Below are 11,615 nucleotides of genomic sequence, written 5' to 3' on the forward strand. Positions count from 1 at the left end.
TAGTACGTAGTAGAGAGAGAGAGAGCAGAGAGAGAGAGAGAGAGAGAGAGAGAGAGAGAGAGAGAGAGAGAGAGAGAGAGAGAGAGAGAGAGAGTTGGACCCCTGCTCTCTGCTCCATCGATCTGCAGAGGCGTGCAGAGGAGCTTCTACCGGTCGATGCTCGTTGGACACTGTTTCGGAGCTTTTTTTGTTTCAGGGGGATGCCAAAAGTGGAATTACTGTTTGGAACATGCTATTGGAAAATTTGGTACGGTAAGACTGTGGCGGTTATGTCGTTTTATTTCATGTCGCTGTGTTTTAGCTTTCATTTAGACTGCTGAAGTGTTTAAAGATCCCCCCCGTGAACAAAGATACAGAAAGCTCATGCTCCATGCAGAACTGATGTATCGACATGTGAGTGACTGAGCTGAACTTTGCCTCACATCAATGCAAGCTTTGGATTCAGGCTTTACCTGAAGAGACTGGAAAGTATAAAATTGAGCAGCAATGTGAGTTATGGAGCTGCCGAAGATGTGGGATGATGATGAGAATGATGATCGTTGTGATGTTTTGACAGGAACTGCTCATTTTCTAGCAGTGATGTAAGACCTATCCAGATCCTTTACTTAAGTAAAGAACAAATAACACACTATTAAAGTACTGTGTTAAAAGTCCTGCATTCGAAATGTTACTTAAGTAAAAATAAGTATTTATAATCAGCAAAATGTTGTAAAAATAATAAAGTTAACCGAATGCAAACAAATCTAAATTATATATATCAGCAACAATATTAGAAAATTGTTTTAACAAACTCATGAAGAGAAAAATACTCAAGGAAAGTATAATACCTTTACATTGCCCTTAGGCCCTTAACCCTTATTTACCTGGGGGTGGCAGAGCTAATGTTACTGCACTGATATGAATGTCATCATCATTACCATCATCTTCTATAATTTAGACCAGGGAAAGTCAGTCAATTCACTAGGTTAGTATGTTAAATAAGTTAATAATGACACATCTCTATTAATAATAACAATCTTAGGTAATATTTTAGTGCCAATCAACACTCTTTTGTAAAAACTAAGATTATTGCTGCTTTTGTTATATTCTTAACTTTACAATGGGATCATATGATCGCAGTTATACTGAGGCAGGGTGAAACTGAAGCACTGTTTCAGACCTCTCTGTGTGCTCACTTTAGATTCTGTGTCCCAAGTTGAATACACAATACCACATCAGCTTGTGTCCTTTTAAAACAAAGTATTTTTGGTCTTTGTAAGGCCCCTTGTCACAGGTTTAGTATTATCATTATTATTACAGGAAGACTTTGAGAGCAAGAACCTTTCACAAGAACTTGATAAAAGTACATACAAAAGTAGCACACAGGAGTTACATACATCAACAAATGATACAACAACTAGGCCAAGGATGTATACATTTGTTCAATGAAAGAGCATGCACTTTGGTGTAGATGGTTCTGCTTGAGTGGAGCTCAGCATGAGCCAATCTCAGTAGTAACATGAGGACTTTGGAGGGCCAAATAGTCTCAAGCCATATAATTCACGAGACAATATGATCCAATTTGAATTATTTAGAGGACTTAAAGGTGAAGTATTTTGCAACAAAGGTTAGATATTTTCAGAGAAAATGTGTGACATGTTTTGTGTAGAAAAAACTACACCCCTAAGTTGGGAATCAATGCTTTTGGATATGGATGCACTGGCTGCTGAAATCAGTGGTTCTTGTTCCTTATTCCAGAAACGTCTTATCTCTCCAATACATGGGTGCCCACACTTTTTCAGCTTGGGAGCTACTTTTAAAATGTCCAAGCCCAAATGATCTACCTACAGGGCCGCCATGGGGGGTGTGCTAGTGGACTAAACGGCGGATAAACTGTGCGCTTCAGATGAGGAGGTGAGGCCCCCTCATACTGTAACTGCATGAACCCGTATGGCACAATACAACTCAGACTGGCTTACCCGTACGTCAATCAAGTGGCAAATGCCATAGTAAGGATGGATGGTAGGCTCACATTAAAAAAATTAATTAAAAAAATACGATCGCGATCAACATATTGGGCACCCCTGCTCCAATACAATCGAACCAGGTTAATTAGAGTTAGGCCGTTAGGAAAAAGGCATTACAGATTCAAACGCTTCCCAGAGTACATGTTGCTATCATTGTTTAATATTAGAAAAAGTTATTAACAAGCAAGGCAAGGCAAGGCATGCCATTTTATTTATATAGCACCTTTCAACTAAAGGCAATTCAAAGTGCTTTACAATAGCGAAAAAAATTATAATTAGGAGCATTAAGAAATAGTGCAGTGGAAACACATTATAAAATTGGATTTAAAAACTGTCATTAAAAAGCAAAGATAATAAAACATGAATAACACAGGCACATGAATAATAATACAAGTTCTAAGAATTGCAACGGACCTGCATGTTTCTGGTAGTTTGTTCCAGATATTTGGAGCATAATAACCAAACTTCTCCATGTTTAGTTCTGACTCTGGGTAGGGCTGCTCGATTATGGCAAAAATCATAATCTCGATTATTTGGGTCAATAATTGTAATTGCGATTATTAAATGCGATTATTCATTGACTTTGAAAACATCCATTTATTGGAGAAAAAAAAATGAACAGGATGTTTTTAACAGTGGATTACCCTGAACTTTAAGTATAATTCAACTGAAAAACCAAAAAAAAAAAATTATAAAAAAAAGAAAAATCATAATAATAATAAAAAAATAATCGTTTTATTTTGATTACGTTGTTTTCGTAATCGTTGCAAGCCATAGATTACGAAAACAACGTAATCAAAATAAAACGATTATTTTTTTATTATTATTATGATTTTTCTTTTTTTTATAATTTTTTTTTTTTGNAATATGGTTTTTTGAACGATGGATGTAAACATGTTTAATTCTGCTCTAAAGTTGGGCATTTTAACATTGGGGTCTATGGAAATTGCTCCCTTCTGCAGACTGCTCCTACTGGCCACTAGATGAACTGCAGTTTGAGGCACTTCCGCATTGGCGTCCCGGCTCTTCCCCAGAGTTTGTCGCTTGATTATAACCCATCATAAGCAGTTAACTAGAGTGTACTCACAGGCTGTCCACCCCACCAGCGGTGTTTCAGTTTCTCCCTGCTGCGGAGGCTGAAGGTGGCATTAAACACTGGATCATGCATGGTGTTTCCCACAATGCCATGAGACTCCGGGTACAGACCCTACAAACAGATCACACATAGTACTTATTTTAATGTTAAATATCAGTCTTGCATCAGCATCATATCCTTTGCTGTTGGACCTTTTGAACAGGGGTACTAGTGTTGAACAACATAACCAGTAGTTACTTACTGTGGCTAGGGTGTATAAATTTGGGAAGGTCTTTGATGGGTAGACTGGTCGCATGTAGGGTGCTGACGTACCACACTCACCTAAAAGGACAAATGTCATTTTTTCAAATGTAAACTTTCTAAAACATATACAAGCAAATCAAAATGGTCAATTAAATAATAAGCACAGTAGGATAAAGCTAGATACTGTCATGCAGGGTCCCGATTTGTCTTCGAAATATCTGAGGTCCATTGTTCTTGTGGCCTAGACCTTGCAGACATCAGTATCAGAGTTTACTGTATTTTGTACAAAATCAGTTGTGGTTTTATCAGGCTGGGGAGACAGAGGATGATTCTGATGCCGGGTGACTCAAAGCCAATGGTAGAGGCAGACACCAAGGGGGAGTTTAGGTAGATAAACTAGGGCGTTTTCTTCATCTGTTCATGGAATCCTCACGTTGTAGTGGGCATATGGAGAGGAGGCTCTAATGTCCCTCGTGTTTCAAACTTTCTTCAAGAAGGGGCTAATGTGGCTTTCTTTCAAGGTTTCTGATGTGTTGTGGTCTTGTTGTTCCTCTGATTCCTCTTGTCTCCTGTCCTTGACAAAAGGAACAGATCGGTGACGTAGGACGCAAAATAGATTGGAGGTAAGTTGTTGAGGGACATAGTTGACCTGCTTTTAATGATATCAGCCCCTTACATGACCTTTATCATTGGTTATCAGCTTTACAGATAGGTGATAGAAGGGACCCAAATTATTCATTTCTGCCACCTTTGACCTTAAGTTGGTGATACAGCAAGAGGTGAAGAGCTCTGAGACCTTAAGCAAGAACACTTCCCTCATCCATCAGCAGACCTTTGACTCGCTGTTCTGGCCCAACACCGTCACAATGACGCTGTGACGTTAGACACTAAAGAAGGAGAACTAAACGTTGCAGACTGTCAGACCCACCGCAGTAGAATAAGAAGTTTTCTTTTAGAACTCTGGTGCTGGAAATATTATTGATTTTGACCAGAAGGAATGCCAAAATCAACACAAAAACATACCAATTTTAACCAAAACTATGATAATATATTTCCTAGACCAAATAGTGCTTAATCCTAATTTGTTTCTTAAATGCGTTGTTATGAGGTCAAAGTAATTTCTCATATTTTATTCTTTGAGATTGGGTAAGCAAAAGGGTTCTTGGAGAAAATACTATAGCAGTGCAAACCTCATCTTACTTGTTCCAGGGTAAAGGATTTAGGCTTTGTGTCAAGAGAGTTCCAGACAAGAAGAATAAGCCTACTTGAGATTGATTTCCAGAAAGAGAGCCCTCCTGTTTCTTATAAATTGGTACTTTAAAAAAACGTTATTTTTCCATTATGCTGAGTTTTGAGCGGTAAAGTGGTATTATTCCAACACAACTGTATAAGATAGACAAGAGTTTTTTAGTCACACAGCTCATGTGTTGGATTCAGAAAACGATATTATGAGACAAAGTCAAGAGTACGTACTGAGTTTATGTATGTTGGGGATGACAGAGTTGCCCTTCTTCAGGTAGGATGCTCGGAACCCGTCGACAGACAGCATGATGAGGGGAGGTCGGATGAAGCTATACACAAGAAGGATGTAAAGATAAAAATTCACCATTGGCAATATCTGTATTTTGGATGTAATTAAGGTTATTATTCTTTACTTTTCATTAAAGAACTCCTATCATGCTATTTCTAGTCATACATTATGGGTTTCAGATATATAAAAAAATATATAAATAACATGTCTATGATGTGTTTTGCTCAGAATATCAAACAGATCACCCTTTCTAGCCATGCCTATCCTTCTCAACGCCATATCATGTTCAAAACCACATCAAGGATTATTTCTGAAACAGTATGGGCCTCAAATGCTTTTTTTACAAAACAGCTTGGGTAAGAGTCAAGCCAATGGCCAAGAAACAAGTGATTACGTTTTTTTTTACTTACTTGTATCTTTAAGGATAAGGATGGTGGTACTCTATATTCTTCGTAATATCAACAAGTCCAGGAAAAGATCAAAAGCAACAATTTCTTACACTTTCTGTGCCACTTAGTCCATTTGTATTTATAAAATTGAAACAGCTAAAAACACAGTTTCTTTCAAAAAAACAAAGGATCAGTAATTTCCTCAAGTAATTTATTTTCCTGCTTTTTTATACATACTCTCTCTAGTACAGCTTAGCTCTGAGTGTTAGCGATGCTTGCTAATGTAAACAAAGAGCATATTACGTCCAAAACACGTTGCGTAAGGTTTCTGATACAGCGATGTTTCTGATAGGGCCGTGGGTGTAAAGCCAGTCCACATTTACGATATTACATGGGCCATGGCTAATCTGGATTAGCACCGTTGTGCTCCCCGTTTTTTGGAGATGTGGGTACGGAAGAAAAGAGAGAGGGTTTTGTTCTCTGACACTTTGCGAGTTCTCTGATACTCTGAGGACACATGTTTATGTATAAAAGAGATCAAAAAGTACATTTTGCATGATAGGAGACCTTTAAATCAAATTGGATAAATGATACTAAAGGTCTGATGTGTCTAATATGGACTAAGAACTAACAGTTCTCTTAAGACTTCAATTAAACACACATTCTTGAGTTTAATTGTTGAGTTTGACGTCAGTTCAGACTCACCCGGCAGGACATTCTGCCGTGTTGATCTCCTCACAGTCTCCGTGCACCCATGTTGCCTCACCTCAAATGGAAACAACAGCTCAGAGTAATTACCTAATTTAAATCCCATTCATTCTCAATTAGTTGTATAATGTTTTATAGACACACATCATGATAAGTACCTTTGCAGAGGGACTTATAGTTGGAGCAGCAGTCTCCTCTCTCCAGGCAGTCCTGTGAGCAGTGGCAGGCGTGATCGTCATTCCTCTCCTCCCCGCAGCGATCCTGCATGCACTCGAAACCTCCCGCTGAGACACATATGACAAACATCAACAATGAATACACTGTGAATTACATCTCAGGCAGCATGTCTGTAGCAGTTTTACAATTACAAGAGAAGCAGACGTAATTTGAGACAAGAAGGGACTGTCGAATTCATTTGGAGAGATTTTAAGTGTTTTTGTCTTGGATAAAGCCCCACTGTTGTTTGCTTAATGTTTTCAAGATGAAGCCACAGTTACACTCTCTTCCAAAGCCAAGGTCTAAATTAGCATCAGATGAAAATGGACATTTTGGCAACTTCAGGACAGTTGCCCTTTGTTCATGTTTAATCAGCTACAGCAGAAAGCACGTATCATGGTATGTACATAGAGTTTTCTTAGGACTGGAGCTACTGTAGTACTGCTGTGTAGTATTCCAAACAAATGTAGTAATTGTATCACTTTACTTCCACTACTGTATACTGTCACAGATAATATGAGGAATAACAGCATCGATAAATGTGTACTCTAAATGGGACCATCATTTAAAAAGACTGAGAACTAATGTTTGAGACTATAAAGTCAGGTTGAAGTTAACTTTCCTAGGATAATTCAAACGAGAAATACATATTTACATTTTCTCATAGACTTCTATAAAACCAGATTTTTATTTTACAACCAGCAGAGTGGCTCCCTGCTGGATATTTGGAAGAACGCAGGTTTTGGGACAAATATTTTGTCTTTGATTGGACTCGAGTCGACCCATTGCCGTTCAATGGAAGACTTATGGAATCCTATGATCAGCAACCAAACAGATCTGCCCTTTATCAAATGTTAAACTTGGTTTATGTTGTCGTTTTGCCACCTGCCATTATTTTTGAAACAGTATGCCAATTGACAATGGTTTTCAAAGAATCTCTGTTATGTGACAATCCGTTTTTTAATGTCACCTTTAAGTATCAGCTCATCTCACTTGGTACCCAATGCTGAGGAGTTAAAAGAATACCAGGCTATCCACAACTTTTTTCTGGTAAACCAAAAAAATAGTATATCCAGTTGCAATGCAATTAAAACATAACTTAATAATCCTAAACAAACATGCAAGCGACCTACTACACCAAATGGATTGATTTGCTTGAGAAAAAAGTCCCTTAACTAATAAACTACTTTTACCTGATTGAATAACTTCTGCCAAAAACTACTTGAGGAAATGACTGATCCTTTTTTCTTTTTTTTAAAGAAACTGTGTTTTTAGCTGTTTCAATTTTATAAATACAAATGGACTAAGTGGCACAGAAAGTGTAAGAAATTGTTGCTTTTGATCTTTTCATGGACTTGTTGATATTACGAAAAAATATATAGTACCACCATCCTTATCCTTAAGGTAAAACAAGTAAGTCAAACAAAACGTAATCACTTATTTCTTGGCCATTGGCTTGACTCTTACCCAAGCTGTTTTGTGATATCATGCTAGTGATATCAAGCATCCAAATCAGAGGATAACATGTTAACAGATGTGAAACCAGAAGAAGCGATTGTGACATCAGACTGACCTGTTTTGAGGCACTGCTCGTCGAAGTCGGAGCAGCAGCTGATGTAGGTCTTACACAGATTGTCACATCTGCATCCTGGAGGATTGGTTACGTCCAGCTCAAAGCACCTCCCCTTGCAGGAGCCCGCTGAGCTGACCCACTCTGAAACGACTGGAGAGAAGAGAGGGGCATGGTTGCACACAACTGCTGCAAACAAACTTTATTCGTCTACGTAACATAAATCTGTTTTACTCAAGATTGTACATAAACCTTACTTGAATAAAATACGTTGGCATATTGCATTCATGTATGTACAGTACACAGAGTATTCATGCAGGTTAAAGGCCGTTAAATCTAAACGGCTCATAAAGCAAATAACTACCAGCTGTTTTTCGAAGCACTCTGCAGGCAGCCTTTGGTTCCAGTTCACTTCAATGCACAATGGACCAACAGAGAGCTCAATAATATTGTTTTTGTTCTCTCAAAATGTCAGTAGTGGCTGATTCACATCAGATCATTTTTATTTCACACTTGTGTTTGCTTGGATGTAGTGTCCTGGATTATGTATTGTTTTTCATCAATTTAGCTATGGTATTCTGTAGCATACTTTATATGCTAAGATTAAAATAAAATGCTCGGTCCCTGTTTGCAAGTACCACATGCTGCTGGAGCAGCATAATGAATAATATGTCCGGAATAGAATATTTGGAATATACAGTATTTCAAAGTGTACTTTTACTGAATGTTAGGTACACTAACTTTTCAAGACTACAACACGTAAACAACCATGACCATGTTGGGGATCTCCAGCATGTACGACCAGTTTTATTTCACTACTTAGAAATTTGTTTGAAATGTATCATAACAGCACATTGGGGGCTGTTCTCACCTTTAGTGTGGGTGGGTGGGTTGTCTCCCTCTGAAGGTCTACTGGCTTGAAAAACATAAGCTCTGCTGACATCAGTACTCCACAGACAGAACACAACCACTACCTGCAGAAAAAAACACAGACCACACATTAGAAAAACAAACAATAATTGATGATTTATTCACTCCAATGAGCACAAATGTTAGCATCTGAATACAATACATTTAGAAGGGCGCTATGCTTTTAGGGTCTTCCCTTTCCTGTAGTGTGTAATATAGGTTTTTGTGCATTTAAATGGTCTGTAAAGGCTAAAATCCCTGTGTTCCCTCAAGGGGGAGTTTCTCTCGCACACACGAGTGAGTGAAATGCCTCCATTAGACTTTACTTCTGTAACATAATGACATAACTATGCAACACTCACGCTTCTATTCACTAGCGCTCCAATCCATGTTACGTGACAGACTGAGGGTCGTGACATCTCTTAGCAATTGATCAATCACAACAGAGCCAGCCAGCTAACCAATCAGAGCAGACTGGGCTCTGGTTTCAGACAGAGGGTGAAAAGAGGTGCTGCAGCACAGGCAGTATGAGAAAAATAAAGAGCTTTTTGAACATTAAAGCATGGAGACATGTCACAGTTGAGGCACTAAACATAAATGTGAACCTACAGTCACATACGGTGGTTATCACAGGTAATGAAAATTGCATCCTCACCCGCTCAAACATACAAACATAAATTGAGTCCCAAATGATTTCTTCTGATTAGCTTGTTGTCAGAAAAGAACATTGGGCTCACAAATAACCCTTTTCCACCAAAAAATGTTGCAGTGTCGTTCCATGCGGGCTCTAGTTTGATTAGCAATTGGTTCAACTTGTTAACCATTGATGCAACAGCGTGAATATCCCTCACAACAACACCAACGGCAAAAAAGTTTGAAGCTGCTCATGTTGCCAATGAACTTACAAAGCTAGACTGAATTGCAAGCAACATTTCTCCAACTTTATACGTTTCTCCAGAGTGTAGTTCAGCAAAATAGTTCAGCAAAATGTGCAGACTGCCAAAGTTGTACGTCGCTCAGGAAAACAAGTTCGCAATCAGGTACTGGCTCCAGACCGACCCTTGAACCGCAGAAGTGGAAAAGCTTCCAAAGAAAAAATATAACAACATTTTGGTTGACAACTAAATAACAAGTAGGCGGCGAAAATAAATTATTACTTAATTGTTGTGGGTTTCATAAGCACATTTTATAAATAATGTTTGAAGGTTTTCTCACAAATAAATATAAAATAGATATTACAGAGGAAATTATGACTTGTTTACAAGCAACTTTGTATACATAACTCATGCCAAGATGGTATTTTTATAAAAGCAAAAGTTGAAACCTAAACATTTTCTTTTGTAATCATTTAAATCGGGTGTATACATGAATACCCTATATAGATGATATTTATAAAGAAAAACATTATTAAAAAATGGTAAAAGTATATTTCAAACTGAGTATGCAAAGGTTGAAATTAATTATCTTGGATGAGGGGCCTGTTTTAGGAAGTGTTGTCGTCCTGTCCTGATAATGTCTTTGAAGTAATTTTTGGGAGTTCAAACCCAGAGTTGGTTCAATTTGCAACAATAATAATGGAAAACAGGACATATTCACATTTAGGTAACCTGTGGGTGTGATGACAAAATGTTTATTTGAAAGATTGTTTCATTATGAACCTTTTATTCATCAAAGCTCTAACATTGAGTATGACACACTTAGGTTATTTTCTCTGGGAGGCACTTTCTTTAGAAGATAAAGAAGATGACGCAGTTTGAGAGAAAGCAAGAGCCCACAGAAATATGTTTTTGGTTACAGCACAGATTTAAACTGAAATGATACAGATGTTTGCTGGTTGTTCACTTAAGAAACTCTGAAGGAGCCTGGAGTTCATTGAACCTCATGTTCTGCAACAAGCCTCTTCTGCCTCATGACGATTCATTGGATGTGTCAAAGCAATAGCCGTTTAGCCCTACGGATTAGTGAAAGCCACAGCTGAACTGCTGTCATAAAGGAGAGTGTTTTAAAGATGTTGAGCGAATTAGGATGCTTTAACACAGCGGAGTGGCAGAACTTTAGTGTTAGTATTATTAGATCTCAGTGCTGCATTTGACACTGTTTACCACAACATATTACTAGACCAACTACAAAACTGGGTGGGACTTTCGGCAACAGTTCTAAATTGGTTTGAATCCTACTTAAAGGACAGGAAAGACTTTGTTTCTATAGGTAAATACACATCTGAGTTGACAAATATGACATGTGGGGTCCCTCAAGGCTCCACCTTGGGGCCTCTTCTCTTTAACATCTACATGCTACCACTGGCTCAGAGAATGAAAAACAACAAAATAAGTTACCATAAATATACAGATGGCACACATATTTACATAACCATTTCACCAGGAGACTATGCTCCAATTCAAACACTGAGTAAGCGCATTGAACACATCTAGGTGTAGTCATGGACTCTGACCAGAATTTCAACAGTCACATTAAAACAATTACTAAGTCTGCATACTATCACCTTAAGAATATATAGAGGATTAAAAGACTAATGTCACAGCAGGATTTGGAAAAACTAGTCCATGCATTTATCTTCAGTAGACTCGACTACTGCAATGGTGTCTTCACAGGTCTCACTAAAAAATCAATTAGAAAGCTGCAGCTAATTCAGAACGCTGTTGCTCGAGTCCTCACTAACACTAAGAAAGTGGATCACATCACACCTGTTCTGAAGTCTTTACACTGGCTTCCTGTGTGTCAAATAATGTATTTCAAAAATACTGCTGCTGGTTTATAAAGCTTTGAATAGTTTAGGTCCAAAATACATTTCAGACCTACTGCTAAATTATGAACCATCCAGATCTCTCAGGTCTTCAGGGACTGGTCAGCTTTCTGTCCCCAGAGTCAGAACTAAACATGGTAAAGCAGCGTTCAGTTATTATGCTCCAAATATCTGGAACAAACT

General features: G+C 38.0%; 1 protein-coding gene across 1 annotated transcript in view; it reads right to left on the bottom strand.

Annotated features, from left to right (window-relative positions):
- Positions 1–3,078: 3,078 nt before the first annotated feature.
- The window catches only part of LOC104962317 (ectonucleotide pyrophosphatase/phosphodiesterase family member 2-like), a 10,367-nt gene continuing 1,830 nt past the window's right edge, over positions 3,079–11,615 (bottom strand). Inside the window, exons 2-8 of the mRNA XM_010790748.1 lie at positions 8,631–8,733; positions 7,763–7,912; positions 6,132–6,257; positions 5,971–6,031; positions 4,819–4,916; positions 3,344–3,423; positions 3,079–3,213 (exon numbers count right to left, since the gene is read on the bottom strand). Of these exons, the coding sequence (XP_010789050.1) occupies positions 3,079–3,213; positions 3,344–3,423; positions 4,819–4,916; positions 5,971–6,031; positions 6,132–6,257; positions 7,763–7,912; positions 8,631–8,733 (753 nt within the window). The remainder of the gene's footprint in view (positions 3,214–3,343; positions 3,424–4,818; positions 4,917–5,970; positions 6,032–6,131; positions 6,258–7,762; positions 7,913–8,630; positions 8,734–11,615) is intronic.

The sequence above is a fragment of the Notothenia coriiceps genome, unplaced genomic scaffold (genome assembly GCF_000735185.1).
Source record: "Notothenia coriiceps isolate Sejong01 unplaced genomic scaffold, NC01 NC01_scaffold00034548, whole genome shotgun sequence".
Lineage (NCBI taxonomy): Eukaryota > Metazoa > Chordata > Actinopteri > Perciformes > Nototheniidae > Notothenia > Notothenia coriiceps.